The sequence below is a fragment of the Solanum pennellii genome, chromosome 8 (genome assembly GCF_001406875.1).
Source record: "Solanum pennellii chromosome 8, SPENNV200".
NCBI classification, from domain to species: Eukaryota; Viridiplantae; Streptophyta; class Magnoliopsida; order Solanales; family Solanaceae; genus Solanum; species Solanum pennellii.
The window spans coordinates 62,922,604-62,943,713 of NC_028644.1; the positions used below are offsets into that span (position 1 = coordinate 62,922,604).

The 21,110-nt window shown below is 31.5% G+C and overlaps 1 protein-coding gene across 3 annotated transcripts in view; it reads right to left on the reverse strand.

Annotated features, from left to right (window-relative positions):
- The window catches only part of LOC107029016 (mediator of RNA polymerase II transcription subunit 34), a 39,490-nt gene extending 25,444 nt beyond the window's left edge, over positions 1–14,046 (reverse strand). For 2 of the 3 annotated variants that reach the window (XM_015230297.2, XM_015230298.2), the window contains exons 1-4: positions 13,892–14,046; positions 10,118–10,338; positions 3,807–3,953; positions 3,525–3,740 (exon numbers count right to left, since the gene is read on the reverse strand). In XM_015230297.2, coding sequence (XP_015085783.1) covers positions 3,525–3,740; positions 3,807–3,953; positions 10,118–10,338; positions 13,892–13,958 — 651 coding nt within the window. In that variant the 5' untranslated portion in view covers positions 13,959–14,046. Of the gene's footprint in view, positions 1–3,524; positions 3,741–3,806; positions 3,954–7,544; positions 7,799–10,117; positions 10,339–13,891 lie in introns of those variants that run through there. The other variant, XM_015230300.2, reaches the window with a different exon arrangement.
- Positions 14,047–21,110: the final 7,064 nt, after the last annotated feature.

A 21,110-nucleotide genomic window follows, 5' to 3' on the forward strand; every position in this document is an offset into this window, starting at 1 on the left:
TCAAGGCAAAAATACTATGATTTCCTACAATGTGTTGAAACCTTGGTAGACAAAATTACTTGATACATGTGATGTTGGCGAGTACCGAGTACTTTATGGAATCAATCGAGATGCGCACAAACGTGGCCTGGATTCCACAATTATACAAAAAGACTGGATTCCAATTTTAAGATTCATGAGAGCAGATTCAGGTATTGATACGGGTGTAGCAATTCAACTTAAAATAATTCCAATATCTAAAAGTAAAGTTATATGCCTAAATTATGAGACATTATGTGGAAAACTTACAAGGTATTCCGGGGAGAAAATATTGATCAAGAGGAAAATCATCAAAAGGTGATATAAGGAAAAGGACTCACAAAGAAATTTTAGAACGGGATACTACATTTTCTTCAATGTCACCTTAGCTTTTGTTTATGTTACAGAAATAATTGTATCTGCCCTGAATTTCTCCATTGATTTTGGTCAAAATTTCAAAAATCGATCGAAAAACTCCGATATTGATCCCATGCCCACGTCGTGTCGACATCGGTGTGGTATTTCCCAAGCAACATAGTATCATATGTCTCATTTGATTCCTCACCACTCGTGGCTTCTCTTTCTCTGTCGCCTCTAGTATCTCGATGCGCGATTAATGTAGTCAAAAGCACGCTAAAGTCTTGAAGCAAGGCTCAAAATATATTGAGTGATTTGCCTTGTTAAATGTGCACCTCAATTTTGTCATCAAGGATACTATGGCATACTTTGCCTGCCAAGGAGACTCTTTTGAAGAGGCGACACTAAACAATTGGTAATTCACTTTGCAATATTAATTTTTTCAAAAATATTTGTTCATACATTTGTCATTCATGCTTATAACAATTGGTTTTTCGACTAACATTGGTCAACTAAATCTGATACAGATCCCATGCCCACATTGTGTCGACCGAAACCCTACTTTTGCTAGCATGACAACAAGCACAGACAATTGAATGAGGCATTAGTTGCTTCCACTTATGCCCTTCTTCAATAGAAAAGAGTGAGCATTCTCGCTAATAGAGAAACCATAGAGTTTTGGAGGAGAGGCAACAAGTGTTGTGGGCATAACAAGATCCGCTCATTGTTCATTAAAAACTCAGCCACTTGGAAAACTAGATAAATTCCAAAAAAATGTACTTAAGTCGGTTATCCAATAGTAATTTGAACCTACAAATTCGCCAATTATGAGTTGGACGCTTTAACCATATGCAAAAGGACTCAGTGAGTGAAATAGGTTATGGTTATTCCTTCTCGAGCTTCTATTTCTTCCATTAGAAGGAGATTCAAGAAAAGATGGACACCAGATTTGATGTTTCAACGAAGTAGGTGGTTGTTAACCATCGAACTCTAGTTGATGTTTACAAACCTCCAACCCTGAGAGACTCTACAACCATTATGTGAAAAAAGTGACTAACTCATTTTTATTCAGTCATCGATTGGTCCAAAGAACGAGAGTCAGCTTCCAACATTAAGTTGGTTGGGAATTCATGCAGGCAGTTCATGCATAGTATAAACATTACACTTCGGTCAAGTTAGGGATTGGGTTGAAATAAGGGTCTCAATCCGAAATACTTCGCCTGGTCTTAGCTAGACTAACAGATTTGACAGCAAGAGCTGACCTATGAGCAAAAGTCTTGGAAGAGTGAGCGCAAGAAAGGACATGTTAACATCGAAAGTGAAAAAATCAAGCAACATAGTCTCATAATGTCTCATTGGATTCCTCACCATCGACTAGTTCTCTTTCTGTGCCACCTCCAATGTCATTGCCACTGCGTAGATAGTGTTGTAAAAGGCACTCTTAAAGCACTCTTAAGCCCTAAAGCGAGGCTCAAAACATGTTGAGCACTTTACCTCGATCAGTGTGCACTTCAATGTTGTCATCAAGGTTATAACTTCTAAGGCATACTTTTTCTATCAATGAGACTATTTTGAAAAAACAACACTAAATAATAGATATTTCACTTTATGATATTTTTTTTCAAAACATTTGTTCATATATTTGTCATTCATGCTTATAATTATTGGTTTTTGACTAAACATATTTATTTGTATTTTTTTTCTCCCTTTGTGCCTTTTTTCATTAAAGAGCGTGCTTTATTTGTGTTTTGCACTTAAGGCTCCTCCGTGATTGTTCAACATCACCATATACACTACCTTCTTAGTATGGTTATGTTTTCTTCATTGTTTGCTTCTACTTTTACATGAGTTTGATGTACTTGAGTTGAGGGTCTTTTGGAAACAACATTTGTACCTCCACAAGGTAGTGGCAAGGTTTTTGTACACATTACCCCTCCCCAAACCCACTATGGTATTTCACCGGGTATGTTGTTTTTGTGGTTGTTGTAGTGCTCTTTAAGAGTCTGAAACGGTCGAATGATAAAATATTGACAAGATCTTATATAGAAAGTTTACCGTTTGCATTTTCCAACTCAGAAATACATTCATCAAGGAAATATGATTATTTCACCAACTCAAAGATTGAGTTTTAGCATTTTAATTACATCTATTAATAAACGTAATTAATGAATTCCTATTACAGCTTATTCAAGAAAAGCAGTTAATAAGTACCTTAAAACCCAGATAATGCAATCAGCCTACTCTCAATTTGGTCAAATTATCTAAATCAACTTTCGATTATTTAATTATATGGTCCAATCGGGCATTTACATATGTAAGTTAAACAATCTTATTCTATGAAACCTAGCTTCGAAGGAAAGTGAATGCTCAGGGAAAAACTTATTAGGAAAATAGAGCAAATGATTGAATAGAAGAAAATGGAGAACCTTTTTGACCAACTTATTGAGGGAAAAAGCATTAATGACTTTAGTGCTAAGATAAATTGAAGTTTCGTTGAATCTATTTGTTTTTCTGCAAACGAAACTTGACGAAAGGAAGAAACAACTGAATAAACATGCATATGAGAACGTTGCAACTGAAACTGATGCTAATGACAACAATGGCAACTGATCCTTAGGATGTTGATTTAACATTAATACTTTCATTTTTTTCTACCAATTTTGTCTTCTTTTTGTTTAATAGTGCTTCCTAGCTATAAGTTTCTTGCTCATTGTTCATCTATTTATGATATTATTGTCATTTAAAATGATGTATGAAGGATATTTTAATTAAGTACATCCAACATAGTTATTATGTATCCTTTAACTTTTCATAAAAGGAAAAAGCTAGTTATATGTGATATGTTTCCATTTTCACGCTGACCCATCATGCAAAAGGTACACTGCTATAGTTAGTGTGCTTTACATAAAGGTAGGCATAACAAATTTATTGATCAATTAAGTGAGTTGAGTGTAATATAGGTGCAAGGATTCAGCTAAAAATAATTCAAATATCTATAAATAGAGTTAAATGTCTAATTTTAGATAATAAGTGATATGCACAGGATAGGCTGTTAGCCCCTCAAAGACAGATGAGAGAACGAAAAAGAAGAGAGATCTTCAAAGATTATAGCATACTGCAAGTGGGAAAACACAAAATTGTAGACTTACATCAACTGAAATTAGAGAAAGACGACCAGCATGGTGACACTTTTCAAGTTTTGACATAAATCTCTTGCTCTTTGATATCTTTTCAGGTGTAACATACAATATTTTAAGCTCATCCCCGCCCTTCTCCAATGCCTTGTAGATGAACTTCTCATTCTCCTTGGTAGTTGTTGAGGTTAACATGAAAGCTGGAATGCCTAAAGCTGCCAACCCCATGACCTGAGGCAATAACATTTGTCAGCAGTTGTTGAATACAAGAGGAAGATGGACTGGGCCCTTGGATACCTGATCTTGAATAAGAGAAAGCAAAGGACTGACAACAAGAGCCACGCCATCCCGCAGAACTGCTGGAAGTTGGTAGCAAAGACTCTTGCCCCCACCAGCAGCCATAATTACTAGAACATCCCTTCCACTCATTATTGTGTTTATTATCTACAAATAGATTACTGACATCAGCAAATCTCTAAATGGAAAATCACAACTATATTTTTAAAATTCAGCCGAAGACGATTTAATGTAAATCTTTACTTAGGTGCACTTTCCATTTCAGTAATACCCCAACAGGAAGTATTTTGTGTATCAATAAACCACCGAAAGATGAAAAGAAACACAGAAACGATCAATCGAGATGAATAATGATTTGAAAATTCTACCACACTCAACGTTTCAATCTCTACAACCACTTCATGAGCAAAATCCTAGTATGCTGCTTCATATTTCTAAACCCAGTTTTCCCTCTTCCGTGTTAGCCATAAGTGTTCCATTGGAGACTACGTAAAAGCATCTTTAACTCCTGCCATATGAAATTTCTCCTCAATGAGTCAAAGTCTTCTTTTCATAATATCTCCGATGGTCACTCAACTATGAAGTTCTCTCCGAAAGTCACTCAACATTGGTATTTAACCCAAAAGTCACTCAACTATGGATTTTTCTCTCAGATTGTCACTCAACTTTGATTTTAACCCAAAATCACTCAACTATGAAAGTTTTACTTATAAAGTCACTCAGAGATGTTTTGAGACAAGAGCATCTCTTTCCAAAGCATTAAAATGAACTGTTTATTCACCTTTTACTTTTGGAGTATACATACGATACTAAGGATCCAGCGGACATCACCCTATTCTTAGATAGTTTATGAGGGAGATAGGTGTTTAGATTTTTTTTGCCAGACCCTCTATACTTTTGATGTAAGTACTACAAGAATTCAGTATTGGTGTACTTCTATGTTTATAATACCATCTGACTTTCTCAAAAAAGAAAGTCACTCAATATATATAATAAATTGTTTCATCAAAATTTTATTGACATGAAATTTTTATTTAAAGCCAAAAAAAATTTTTTAAAAAAAAACTCATTTTCACCCTTTGGGGGTGGCCCAGTGGTCTTGGGACTTCCATGTTGGAAGTCTAAAATTCGAAAGCCTTTGCTAGCGAAAGCAAGAGGTTTGTTTTCTGGGTCGAGTTCGTCGCACCGAGCTTGCCTAGTGTGGGTTACCTCTCCTGTGTTGTTTGTATGTTTGTAAGCTATTGTATAGGAGCGGAGGTTTTACCCTGTGTGCACCCAAAGGGCAGCGGCTGTGGGTTTTCCCTTGTCATCAAAAAAAAAATCTATTTTCTCATTATCCTTTCACAAGATTGAAAGAAATAGAACATTATTTTCAGTATAACACTAGACACTGGATCTCTTTTTGGTTTATTTTTTTGTTAAAAGGTCAAAAGATAAGTTCTAAGTCACCTCAAATTTAGTTAATACAGTACCCATGGCAATGATGATTCCTTAAATAAATATCTTTTTATTTCTTGAAATTTAGGTTTTAAAATAAAAATTTCATATCAACAAATATTAATGAAAAAATCAATAAAATAGATTGATGGCTTTGTAAATAAAACTTACATAGTTGAGTGATGTTTGGATTAAAAAGTCAAAGTTGAGTGGCTTTCTAAGAGAAGAGCTCATAATTGAAAGACTTTGGATTAAAAACCAAAGTTGAGTAACTTTATGAAAGAAAAGTCCATAGTTCAGTAACTTAAAAAGAGAAAAGTCCATAGTTGAGTGACTTTTGGTTAAAAACCAAAGTTGAGTGACTTTCTGCAAGAAAAGTTCATAGTTGGAGTAACCTTTGAGATATTCTCTCCCACTCCATGAGCAAAATCTTAGTTGCTACCTCAAATTTCTAAACCCAATTATTCCTCTTCCTTGTTAGCAATAAGAGTGTTCCATTTGACTACGTGAAAACATCTTTATTCTTTTTCCTGCCATATGAAATTTCTCCTCAACGAGTCAAGTCTTCTTTTCCACCCAACAAATTTTTTCCCGCATCTCTAATCCCTAGCCTAATCTCCTAAATTTATTTCAAGCAGATAAAACAAACCCAAATAATTTGTTGGACGAGAACTAACTTCACATTCTAGGTCCCTACCAATACTTGAATTTCATTAACCGGATACAACAAACTCTTTCTCTAATTTACTTGTAGACAAGACACGACTTCAAAAAGGGTTAATAGTACTCATAAATGCCATAGCTGGTAAATCTTAGCCTCACAAAAAAATCAAAATATTGTAAGCGTAAAGCAAATGGGAAATCTCTTAATTGCTACCTATACTATGTCACTAGAAGCTCCTTAGCCATCCATGTTAATTTGCCATCCTTGCCATACTATTAAAACCGACCATAGCAATACTTAGTAGGGGTCCATCCAATCTATTTACTTTGAAATCCCACGTCTCTTAACACCTATGGTAGAAAGTCGCAATTTACATAATCATAGGCATTTCCATTATCAAGCTTGCAAAGAAGCTCAGGTACTTCTTCCATTGTTCTACTATCCACCATACACTCATTTGCTACCAAAGTTGCATCTATGATCTGTTTGACTTAATTATCCATTAACATATTCCTAGAGCTTCCAAGGGAAGTATGACTAGAACCACCCTAGATGCCTTCGCAATAGGTTACAAATGTTATTTTGTAACAACCCAAATGAACGTTTTGAGTTCTACTTCTCGTAGGTTCATTTGGTCAATTCTGACTTGCAAGTATGGGGGCACGGGTAGCGAGAAGTTCATGAGCGCTTTGGAACACTTGAACTCAAACCAAAAGCATAAAGTGCATAGAGTTGACCATAGTCAACAATAAGGGTAAATGAACTTAGACTCGTTCGAAGGTTACAATAAGTTAGTATGATGATTTTGGACTTGTATGTATATTCGAATTAGGACCTAAGGGGCTCCGGTGCAACGTGACACTATTGCGTGAAAGTTGAAAAGTTTAGGATTTGAAAAGTTCAAAAGTTTGATTTGGACCTTGATTTAGGGTTGTGACATTTCCGTACGTGTTTTTGATCCTTTGAAAAGTCCATATAGGGTAATTGGACTTGTTGGGATGGTTTGGAGGGGAACCCGAGTAGTTTGGGTGAGTCTCACGTGTTTGGAGAAAATTTGGAGAAGATTGGAAGTGCTGAAACTGATTTGACCTGATTTCACAAGAGAACAGCACCCAATCTATAAAAAATTTGGAGATGATGTTTGAATGGAAGTTGTATTTCTTAGAGTCTAGTTTTCGGTGGTTCAAATTGTTTGTCATTTCAACATTTGTACAAAAAGTTATGGTCATTATACTGGAGACTATAGAGCAGTTTTTAATACATCAAACTTCATTACACTATTTAAGCCGGATTTTTGTGATTTTTATTTCATTTGCCAACTCTTGGAGCTCGGCTTTGAGAGGTTGAACCTATGTTTCATATACAAGCTTGGGGTAAGTTATTCTAAGTTGAATCTATGATTATTTCACGAATCTAACCTTGGATTTGTCACTTGAACAAGAAATGAAAGATGTATTTGTTATATCTATTTTCATGATTCTTTATTGTTACCTGATTACTTGAGCATATTTTCATGCTAGTGATAATGTTATAGGCATCGTTTTCCATGTTAGATTCACATTTACTAACTATGTGCATGTTAGACTATATGTTTAGCTGACAGTTATGTCATATTTATATGCTTTGTGACTGCATACCTGATTTCGAATCTTGATGTAATTTGGCGCGAGTTGTTCGTATCATGCATCAGTTCTCACATGAGTTGTCTGTGTTGGTTATGCTATGGCACATGAGTTTCTGTGTCAGTAATCAGTTTCACATGCTAGTTGTCCTTGCTGGTTATCATAGTACATGATTTGTCCATGCAATTTGTGGTCATGGAATTGTTGTCCCCCTAGGGTCACTGCTCCTGGGCACCCCAAGCAGTGTGCTCAGTCACGTGCTGAGAGCACTGTTTATGAGGCAATTGGGAGAGTCAGTATCATATGTATTCGATTTTTATTTACTCATATATTCATATCATTTATATGTTGTACTGGTGTATAAATTGCTATCTTGTTTAGATTGACTTACCTTGTATTGATACTCTTCTTTATCTGTTGAGATTATATTATCTGCACAGGTTAATACAGTAGGTATTTTGAAACCAACCCTCCACTACTTTGTTGGGGTCAGTCAATGATATCTACAGAGTACGCATGAGTTAAATTGTTACGGTGTTCGTGGGAGAGCATTGGAGATCATACCAGCGTTTTGGTGATCAGTTGCCTGCTAATTCTTCGTAGTTTGGAGTCATTCATCATGTTGTATTCCAAACAGATGATGCACTTCTCATATTAAGAGTTGTACCTTCCATTCTTAGTAGATCATGATTTGTGACATCAGTTCTTTGAGGTTGTATCAATCACTCCACATTCTATTCAATTTAGTGTTATCTCATTTATACTATCATGTTAGACTTTATAATGTTATGATGTCCTAGTATTGTGGTTATTTCAAGCTTGGTTCACCTGAAGGGTTGGATTAGGTGCCGTCACAGCTAAACGGGATTTGGGTCATGACAAATTCTGGAAAGACTATTGTTGCTCCTTTACAAGATTAGCTAAATGAAATGTAGCTGATGCCAAACAGCCCAAAGAAGTCAGAGCATAAAGGTTACCTCAAAGATGACCGATAATCAAGTCATGTGAAATGAAGAGGGTGAGTTTATTGGCTTTTATGGATAAACAAAGAACCTTGTAAAGAGGTAGCTTTCTAGTTTCTACAATGCTCATCTGGGTGCTCCAAGCAAACACAAAAAATGAAGTTACTAAACAATCCAGGAAGATGGATCTATTCTAATGAGGTCCGGCAAGATACATCTTATGCCAAAGAGGAAAAACAAGGTGAGATAAGTGACAGAGAGAGGAGACAATAAAAATAGGCAAAGAATATTTTCTTTATTTCTTATTGGGAAAAGGGGCAAATATACCCCTCAATTTTGATATTTAGAGCAGATATACCAACATAAAAAGGTGGTGCATATATATCCCAGTCGTCGAATAAATGATACATATTTACCTTTATTGTTGTTAACAGACGTATACTACCTGAATTTAAAAAAATTAAAACTAGTTTTAAATTCAAAAAATGTCACATGGCTTTAAAAAATTATTTCACCCCTCATGATCCGAACCAGACACTGACTTAAATAAGAAAAAACTCAAACCCTCTTCTATTCGGTCAGAAAATGGGTTTGAGTTGGATTGGGATAAAAGAGGGATTAGACTTTTTTAATGTGTCGGGTCTGGCGGAGTAAAGAAAATGGGTGAGGTAATCTTTTAAAGCCTTGTGACATTTTTTGCATTACAGTACTAGTCTTAGAATTTTTCTCAATTCAGTATATATATGTTTGTTAAAGAAAGGGTAAATATGCACCATTTGTTAGACAAGGAGGATATGTATGCACCACTTTTTTAATGAGAGATATATCCGCTCTAAATCGCAAAGTTAAGTCGTATATTTTTCCATTTACCTTTTCAAATTTTTTTTTATGGTGGTGGTGTTAGGGTTAAGCTTGGGCATGCCTCAAATATTACAGATTACGTACTACCTCCCACTAGCATAGTTGCCCGGTAATTTTGTCCACCAAAGTTTGTGAAGATGCAAAATATCACTTAAAGTTTTTGCCTCCATGAAATTTGAACCTGAAACCTCATAGGTTATTCTCCACTTCATTAACTACTAGGCCACATCCTCGATTGCGAAGAGTATTTTCATAATTTGGTTTTTAAAGAAGAAATTCAAAGAGAGGATAGGATATTTTGCTTCCAATCCTCAAAATTGCACGCCACAACACATAAAGATAGAGACAGAGCATCACTATGAGTAGAAAGAGGATAGGATATTTTGCTTCCAATCCATAGAATTTCACATCACAACACATAAAGATAGAGACAGAGTATCACTATGAGTAGAAAGGATAGCACACAAGTGGAACCTATTTTAGGAGCTTGCAGTGACCAACACCAAAAATTAAATACTCCACAACCCCCTCCCACATTGTCAATTGAATGTTCACCTCTTATATCGAAATCCTTTTTTTGATAGGTTCACCTATGTTAGAATTCCTTTTAGAAAAGAACGGATCTAGGTCATATTCAAACCTCTTGCTTCATGTTGCTAACTAGCACTTGCTCTTACAAGATGAATCACAAAAAAATTGTAAGAATGCAAAACCTTGTAAGACGACCAGTAAAAAGTAAATGTAGACAGGATGGAGTGGACCAACCTCTCGCTGGTTTGCACGATATTTAGATATGCCAAAAACATTAAACCTAATGTCATCAGCTTGAGAGTCCCACTCAAACGGCCTGGACCAATCATCTACTGGAACAGCAGCATCATCGGAAGCCCGGCCACTAGATGATTCACAACTTTCCACAAGAGCTTTAAGTTCGAATTGTCTCTCATGCAATTTCTCTTGTCGGTCTAGCAGATATTTTATTTGGTCTGGATAAGAAGACATTGAAGACCATGATTTCAGATGGACGAATAAAGTACATTGCAGAAGAATTGAAAGATCAAACATCTGAGGACAGAACTCAAAAAAAAAAAAAAAAGGCAAGTAAAAATCAACACAAAATCATTTTAAGATTGGTTATAGCAAGGTTCTGAAACTCTTTGTTAATGGCAGATGTGTAAGGATTTATTGTCCAGAATAACATGTTATCAGAGTGATATGAATCACATTGACTAAAGCCATGTAGAATAACACTTCCAAAAACCAGTAATCCATGTTGGACACCGTGTCCATAAAGACAAGCTGGAGAAATCGGTCACACATGCAATAGTGTCAGAGTTCTGTTCTTTGAAAACATCACGCAATCTTGACAAGTAGGTGATTTACAAAAAGAGAACACATTTGATGTGACACCAAAAAAATGGATGATTAAATTAAACATATCTCATTGCTCTTGATCTTCTAATGCAAATGAACCTCCAACTGCCCAGTGATCAGTCCATAACCCTTCAATTCAGCTAAATCAACCCAAAATATGTTCTTTCCCAATTTGAATGTGGCCAATATACACCAGTAAAGCAGCATTTGACATCTCCATGTAGCCCTCCAAACATTGCAGTGATGGAGTGTGTACCTTGCAGAAAAATCTATGCGATTACATCGCCTCTTATCCCAGAATATTGTGATACCCCTGCTCCTTCCATATGATTTTAAATCCACCAAATTGACCAATCTAGATCCCAAAATCTGTGTTGCAGTAACAGTAGACCATTCTTCAATATTTGTTTCTTGTAGATATCAAACATTTGGCTTCCACTTCTTGACCAACACTATAAAGTTGTCTCTTTTTTAATTGTCCTTAAGCCCCCGCACATTCCAATTTATGATTTTCACTTTCATTCAGACAGTGCTTTGAGTTTCTTACCCTTCACGATTCTTTCTCCCTCATTGTGGACCCATTTGTCAAAGTTGACTGAGCAAATCAAATTTATACCTTGTCATCCCCCTTTGTTTTATGATGCGTTCTGGTTCAGCTTTTTAGTCCCCACACCATTGAATAATGTTCTTGGAGGTTGTTAAACATTATGAGACAAATCCTCCTTTTGTCGTCATTGATCATAAAATCCATGTTTCTGTCTTTATTGTAGTTTCCTTTTCTTTAACAGCTAGCGAAGCATCTTAGAGGGTTGTGGTAACTCTATCGGGCTATGTAATGAGTATGAGCATTAGTACTTTTATTTCATGAAATCGATGTTTTCTATTTACTTCCATCTTTTGTTAGATGGTTGCAAAAATTAGGTAGAGTCGTATGATCTTTAGTTTTGCTTGAAAAAGGAAGTTCGGATTTGGAGAAGTGCAAATGGCAAGGATTTGAGGCTTTAAAACCTAATTAAATAAATTCAACCTAGAGATTGGAGATATATTTTTTGAGAATGGCAACTTCATATGGGAAAGATTTAACTTGGGATAAATTAATTTTTTGCATTCACACACTTTAGATTCGAGAGAAGCTATGTGTGAAATCTATTGAATGAGTCAAGAAACCTTTGAAAGAAATTTAGACATCATTGAATAATGAGATTGCATTATTAAATTAGCAAAAACACATACTCCTTGCCATTACCTTCATTAGGGAACACCAATCCTAATCCCTTACCCAATTGTTATAAAAAATCTCTGATTAATCGTATGTTAATTAATAGTCAATAAACAAATGAACTTGAAATTATAGTCTTAAACACTAACCCTTTTACCCATTATTAGAGAAATATTAGACTTTAAGTCAGGTTTACACTTAAAAAGTAAATTGTTCATTGTCATATTCCCTGTGGGATTCGACTGCAACCTAATTGAGTCATATGATTAATAATGACCACTTATACCAGTTTTAATGTATAATTTGGGTGTATCAAGGAACAAACTCGTTATCCTCCAAATTCCGAACTGTGCACCAGCTGTCCCTTGGGGATTTCTCTGTTATTAAGAAAGAACACTTATGATCTTTAATGTATTTATAAGGAAAATAATGATTTCGAAATCTTCTGTCATCAGCTCTACCCATTGGATAAACATTTTCAATTCGGGAATGAAACCTGATTTCTCTAAACAGCTAAGTAACAATTGTATGCATAGAATAAAGGATAATACATATATATGTATAATATAATCTTTTATATAGCCACTAAAGAGAGAGCAGGAAGATCCATGTCAGTTCATAGCAATACAAATTAAAACCCCATCCAGCTTCTGTTCTAGCTTGATTGTAACAAATACTATCGAGGTAGCATAGTAACTAATATTGTCAGATTCCTGAAAACGAAATACTAAAAAGTATCTCAACTACAATAAGCCAATAATGTTACTTTCTCTCTCCGCTTGTCTATAATTTTCATAAATTAATGTATGATACCTAATGTGTATTGAACACCTTATACACGAATGACCTATCTGTAAACAAAAAAAGGTTAAGACTTTGGTGATCAAGTCAAACATATTGAAATCTGTTAGAAAGTTCGAAGACAGCTAAAGTAATAAATCTCAAACTTTTCTAATTGTCGCCAACAAGTACCTTGATTCAACAAAATGCTCCCCAACTTTGTTGACAGTGATAAGATCATATTATTATCCCACCACCCCATGTCGCAATATTCTTTCTCTTTCTTCTCCATTTTCTATAGACATTGTCAACCTAGTTGACAACTCAAAGTACATAATTATTCTTGTTCTATAGAAACCAAAACCTATTCCAAGATCTGAGGTGGCAAATTGCTCTAAGGCCTAACTTAAGACGCTAGAAAGAGACACAAATGTTATTTAGGATAATAAAAATGCTTTATTTACAAGCACCGAAGAGTGTGACTTAGTGATCAATAAAGTGGGAGAACCATCAGGTTTCAAGTTCAAATCCTAGCAAAGACAAAAAAAAACAGTGGGTGATTTCTTCTCATTTTGGTGGACAAAATTACCTCGCACTTGTTGGTGGTGGTGGTGGCAGTATCTTCAAATCTCAACAAAGACCAAAAAACAAAAAAGGGTCGATTGGCTAAATATACCACTCTTGCCTGTGTTATGAGAGTTGTATAACTATCAAGACATATGGCCAACATCCATTATCCAAAATTGAAAAGACAACAAAACACTAGGTGATTTATTCTCATCTGGCATCGCCTCAGTGGACAACATTACCCACTACTTGTTGCAGATGGGAGTTGGCAGTATCACATGAAATTAGTCGAGGTGCACGCAAGTTAGCCCAAACTCCAAGAATATTCAAAAAATAAATACTTTAGTTACACTTGAAAATTCCAAAGTACAATCATAAGTCAATGAATACAAAAAATCAGGGGCTTCATGTAATTATGTTAAGAGTTGTTAAATTATACAACCCGCATTACAATTCAAGAACATCTGCCATCAACAACTTCCTTATTACGACCATAAACAACCAGAAATATCAGGAATTTTATTTCCTTAATAGAATTAAACAACAAATAAACTTTTCAATCAATGTTATTGCAAACAAATACTGTATACTAAGCTAACCTTGAACATCTTGAAGCTCCACTTCAACATTGACAAGTTCCTCTAAGAGTTCTTCGGTTCTTCCCATATTATTAGAGACGAAGAAACCCGAGAGAAAATGCCCTCTGAGTTTATAGTGTTCGTTCGGCTTCTGTACAGAGAAAATGTAATATTTTTGAAAAGAACTCAAACAGGTTGATGGGCTTAGGCGGTATAAGTGCACAAAATAACCCATTTTAGGATCGCTATTTATGGTATAGCCAAAATTAATTTTAAAGTTTAGCCAATTTAAAAGAAAAAATTGAGACCAAAGTTACAAATTTCAGACTTGTGAATTTTTAGTTGGGTAATAAAATATCTTCATTTTAGTATATGGCTTGTGTAATTAAATTTTAGATGTCTCTATTTAAGTATCTGAATTTTATATCTTTCACCTGTAGGTTAAAATTTAATAATTTGTATGGTGCATCATTTATTTATGGCATAATACATATATTATATTTTAAATTTGGCTTTAAATTTTAACTTTGACCTTTAATTTTCATAGTGTACAAACAGACACTTTAACTATCATACATTTAAATAAATGAACACGCGATTTTTGGAGCCAAAGAGAGTGAAATGCAAACGCTCCCACGTATATTAGTGAGTCACTCAATGGCTGTCAACTAATTAAATATTTTACACGTACATTATAAAATTACAAAAAAAAAATATGATTTTGATTTGGAAATATATATATACAAGGAATTCATTAAGGGTAGAGTTGTCATCTCGGCATTTTTCTACCTTGTGGCCCTCAAAAATTACTCTCAACTCGCACAAAATATGTGCACATTACGCGTTTTGCCAGGTAAGATTCGCGTGTTTATTTATTAAAAGGTTAGATAGTTAAAGTGTCTATTTGTGCAGTATAAAAATTGAAGATTAAAATTAAAATTTGAAACCAAATTTAAAATCTAATATATTATGCCTTTATTCATTCATGGTGCCTTAATTTATTCCATTTTGAAAATTAACTTATTCATTCATTTCCGTATCACTTACATATTGTCTCATTTCATTTCACTTGTGGCACCTAATCCAACTAATTGAGTATAATGTGTTCCTTTTCAATTTGAAAATAGCTTAAATTAAGGAAAAACTATTTTATCAATTATACATTCATATTATGCATACTAATTTTATATATATTTTTAAATAATTACGTATTTTGTTACTAATTGAGAATTTTTTTTATCATATATTGAGAAAGATATATTTTAATATATATATTTTTGTTGTCGGTTAACTCATATGTGACCCCTTAAAATTATCCGTATATTTCAGTTAGACATCTTAACTTAAGCTTGTGTCTATTAAACACTTTAATCTTAACAAATTTATAGGATTACTTTTTTAACACAAAATGAAAGTCATTTGAAAGATAAAAGTGTCTCAAACACAAATACATAACTGATAGACCAATAAAATGATGAAACCTGCCAATTGAATCCAATCTTTTTAATCTCTATTTAAATCATTCAAAAAAGAATTGAAAAAATAAAAAAAATAAAATTTGAATCAACCCAACCCCTTTTTTTCCTTCTTTCCACCCTTCCACCGGCGCCAACCATACTCTCACTTTTTTTAATTCTTTACCATTGAACCTTACTGTCCATAATCAATTGCCTTTATTTTCTTCTTACTAATAATCAGTTATTATCATAATTATATAAAAAAAAAATAGTTGCTTTATTTTTATCAAGAAAATTGAGTTTTGTTAGAATATTTGAGATTTAGATCTTTATAATAATGTGTGTACGATTTTGTTGCTTTATTGTGGGTTTCATTGCGCTAAAAAATAGAAAATTATAAAATGCATGTTCAGCATTAACAAATTGCCCAACGTAGGGCAAATTTTCCAAATTTAGTGTTTCGATTGTCTTCAACTTTAAACTAAAATCACTCTCAATTGATTTATTTTATAATTTTATAAAAAAACAAAACTTTTAAAAAAGAGCAGAGAAAATAAAAAAGGAAAAATACTATTTTTAGCTGCTTTACACGCTCAAGAAGTGTGGAACACATTTTTTGTCATGTCAGCATTTTATGTCAAAAAGAAATGATTATTGAACAAATAAAGTATTCAATAGGTACAAGTTTAAGTTAAGATGTCTAACTGAAATATGCGGATAACTTTAAGGAATCTCATATGACTTGAGTCTTTTGCTACCAGATACATTAAACTAGGAAGAAAGGTAAGTGATATAAAAAAGAAGGCGAACGAGAGATGGGAGGAAGATAGTAGTTACTTTAAAGTTCATACCTTTGTGTCTTATTTCATACCATTGTGTTTGGTACGAAGGAATGAACTTTAGACAAAAAGAAATGAAATTAGACTTAGTCAAATTTACTTCTTTGGAAATTAGACACATGTATGAAGTTAGACTTTGAAAGACTATGAAATTAGACCATTTTAATTTACTTCAATAATTTATATCTCAATTTTGTGTCTATACTTCAAAATTTAGACTAAAAAAAAGGAAAAACTACAATGTAAGGTCACTCGCTTAAAATATTAGCCCCACTTCACACAAGTTGTCCAATTTAACTCACATAGAGACTTTAATATCACATGTTTGGCTCAAACCCTAAGGGATTATTTCCTACAAAGCATAAAGAATAGTAATCATGTATATATTACAATTTTATACATAATAATATCTATAAGTTATATCTTTTTCAAACCTGAGTATCATTTGCACTAGAATGAGATTGTTGTGTTTTTTTGAGAAGGTGAAATTCAATTGGGCAACAATCATAAACGAAAATGAATGAGCTAGGTCTGGATCTTTTTCTTTTTAACAAATATAAAAGAAATAGTTACCATTTGTAATTCAAATCAGTGTGGTTAGATGATCTTTCAAGAGTCAAATGACTATTTATGTTATTGTCTATTCAAAATTTAAATTTTAATGTGATGATTGAAGTTAGATAGAATTTTGCTCCTAATTTTAATGCGAGAATCTCAATAATTTTCAACTTTAGTCTCACAAGTCACGAATGCAAATTTGATTCTAAAACAGATAAATATCAAAGGAAAAGCTAGACAAAAGATTCATTCTGTCAAAATTCTTTACATAACATGATTTCAATTATATTATGTTTACTATTTCGAGCTTTCAATGCTTGCCGTGCAAATTTTTTTAAAAAAAGTAATAGTAGATTTATAAAAAAGATTAAAAAAGTAATTTATAGTTAAATAATATATAATATTTAATTTATTAATAAAAATATAATGTTTAGTTTTTGAAAAAAAGAAATTAAAATTGATTTGAACACTTCAAAGCATATGATTTTTTTTTGTTTTGATTATTTTTTAGTGGTAAAAGAAATACAAATCACAAGGTGAAGATCAGCTAAACAAACATTTCTTAATCAAAAAAATTTGGACATAATGTTAGTTAGATGTTGATAGTTTGAACTAATTTATAATTAAAAATTTCTTAATAATAGGAAAAAAGATAGGATATATCCTTTAATTTTGCAATTTAGAACTGATATATTCTTTTTGTAAAAGCGATTCACATATACCTCTACTTGTAAAATAAATAAATCAAAATCACAAATCAAATCAAATAAGGTATAAATAAAATATAAATATTTTAATTGATATACATAATAAGATATTTTTAAAAAAAGAACTTTACTATTTTTCAAATTTATGTGTTGCTTCATTGCTTTAACATAATATTTGTATTAGTTGCATTTTCGGAAAGAACTTTTCAAAATTAGAACTCACAAAAATTACCTAATAATTAATATCAATAATATATAAATTATCAATTGAAAAAATCTGTTATAAAAGGGTTATTAATAACCATACATCTAAAAAAGTTTTAAGAAACAAAAATTGATTTTGACCAATTCAAAGCATATGATTTGTTTTGATAGTATTTTTTTTAGTGGTAAAAAAAATCCAAAATCACAAGGTGAAGATCAGCTAAACAAACATGTCTTAATCACGATTTTCTTTGACATAATGTTCCTTAAATATTGATAGTTAGAACTAATTTATAATTAAAGTAGGAAAAAAGATATGATATATTCTGTAATTTTACGATTTAAAACTGATATAATTTTTTTTGTCGAAATGACTCACATATACCTCTAATTATAATATAAATGACCCATATCACAAATCAAAACTAGTATAAATAAAATATAAATATTTTAATTGATACACCCTATAAGAGTTTTAAAAAATCCTTGTATTAATTGCATTTTCGGACTCATTATGTATTGGCTTTAGGCCACCAACCCCGTTGAGCCGCCTTAAAAGCTTGCAATCTTATCTTGTAATGGTTAGTTTTGTATTTTCTTCGTCCATAATTGTTTGACAGGTATGCTAAAAACATACGTTCAAGATTAATTGTCAATTTAGATAATTAAGAAATAATTAATTATTTTTTTTCAAATTTTCCCTTAATGATAATTTAGTTTAATTGGAAAGTTATATAGACTTTTGATATTCTTGTTATAGTAAGGTTATATTAGTCAAATTACACCTTGTATTAAATTTCTGTTGAGGAATATAAATGACCTTAATATGACATACAATCGTGAACGGATGGAGTAGCTTGATTCCATTATAATTGGTGCATATTCAACATAGTATAGAAAGAAAAAAAAATTTGATCAGTATTTGAAAAGACTATAATATTCTTGTTATTTTAAAATAAATTAATCTTTTTTTATTTTTTAATTAAAATATAATAAAATTTAAACGGTAAAAATAGTAAAAAATAAAATACCATATTATAAAATACATTATTATACCGACCAAATTTTCTTACGAAGATTTTTCCAAAATTCATGATCTTTTATGTTGGGTTGCATGTTCCACAGGAAAAAGCAAACTCATTTCTCTGTACAACCAAAGAAAAAACTCGTATCTCTAATTTATTTAAGCAGAGGCAGTAATTGGCAGAATCACTAAACATTCACAATTGGTTATTCTTTCATTTCAAATTCCCAAATTTTAAAATTTGACTTGCTTACTTGAAGCACTTGAACAATATTAACAAAAGAATCGACATATTAATATGAGTTTATATCTAAATTTTGAGACTGCTTAAAAGAAATTTGTGTTAGATGTTCATTGAAATCCTCTATTGAAGAGTGTCAAAGCTCATTTTTAAGATTTGATTTGTCGAAAATATGAACTATTTTAAGTGAACAGTTAAAAAAATTGAAATATTGAAAGGGACTCATTTTTAAAATTTAAAACTGTTTAAAAGAAATTTGAGCTAATCGAAATTGGAAGGAAGATGAACTACGTACAATGTACAAATATTACATCATATTATATGTACATACAAATATTTTTGTTGAATTGTGTTTGTTTTGTTTGTTACTTAAATTTTACTTTATCGTATCATTAAAATCAATCGAAACATAACGATAAAAAGTTATTTTGCATAACAATTGACTTGATGTGATCGTGTTATTGCCTTAATCTTATTTAATATCTTGTCGGCCTGCCTTTTCCATAGTAATTTTATCCCGTATCTTACTTTTCTCATAATTTTTTCATTTAAAATTATTAATGTATGATATTATATAATGACAGAGCACGATATAATCTTTTCAAATCTTAAATTTATTAAAACAATATAATACAATATAAATACAATTCAACATAATACAATACAATAATACATTATAAAACAATACATATTTAACCTAACCATTCAAACAAAGTGTGATATCACTATCTCATTCATCAATTATGCGTGACACTTTCAAATACAGCGGCCTCTTAACATACATACATATATATATATATATACATATATATATATATATATATATATAATTAAAGAATTTGCTGGCATGAGAGTGCCATTGCATCTATATATGCTTCGCAAGATATATCTGCCTTTAATTATAATAAAGTTATTATTAGAGTATAAAATTAAATTCAAAATCAAATCAAACTGCAAGTTAAGTTAAATTAGGAAAAAAGTCTGATTAATAATTTGATATTAAAAAAAAAGTTGGCTATATTTGATTTGGTTTGATTTTAACTAAAAAAATTAATTTGAGATCAAATTAATCCAAGATTTACACGCACACATATAATTTTAAAATTCATTTTACACATATATGTGTATACTTTGGTATAATTTCTAAATATTACTTATATATTTTTAAATTTTTTTATCTTTTAACATATTTTTTCAAGTAATTTGACACCTATAATTTTGAATGGTCCAATAGAGATTATATACATAGATATTAGTAACTCTAGTAAAGCTCACTTCAAAATCAAAGCAATACTATTGCTAACAAAATAAATTACTTCAACGATTAGAGTCACAGTAATGTTGAATATTTGTTCTTTAATTTTACATTGATTTGGACATTTAAAATACATAACCTGAAGTTTAGTTTTTCTTTAATGTTTAATCTTGTAACTAATATTTATTAGACTTAATTTAGCATGATTTAGTACTTTTAAATTATGATCATTTTCATTATGACTTGTCAATTTGCAATATTTATTTTATACAATTTCATTTTTATTTTTTTATTGAATATTTTAGTATCATTATTCATCTCATAATTTGTTTTATTTTTCTTAAGAAACACATTAAATAGTTCTATTTTGATTGGACTAAAGAAATATTTGAAAACACAATTTAATTATATGTTTGTATGAATATTTTACCAGAAAAATCAAAGGTTTACTAGTTTAGTTTGATTTAAAAATTTAAAAATTCAACAAAAAAGGCTTTATTTGGTATTTGAAAAGCCTAACCAAATTGAAAAAACTCGGGTTAAAAAATTCAAAAAAAATCTAAATTTTATTATTTTTATTTATAAATTTAAAATTTAAACACAAATAATCTAATATAATTTTTGAAAGGCCTGGAACAAACTGAAAAAATGCAAGGTTAATTTTTTTAAAAAAAATCTTAATTTTATTAGTTTTATTTATAGATTTTAAATTTTAACACAAATAATTTAATTTAATACTTAAAAAATCAAATCAACTAATTATATATGCTATTTATTATATATCTGGACCACATATATGATAATTACACAAATGTTAATAAGATTTTTTGTTGTAAACGTGAAATATTTTAAGACATGTGCAATGAAATTGTTTTCTCAATAACTATCTTTAATATTTAGTACTTCGTATTAAATGGATTAATCAGAAATCAATATCTCCGGTTAAAAAAATAAT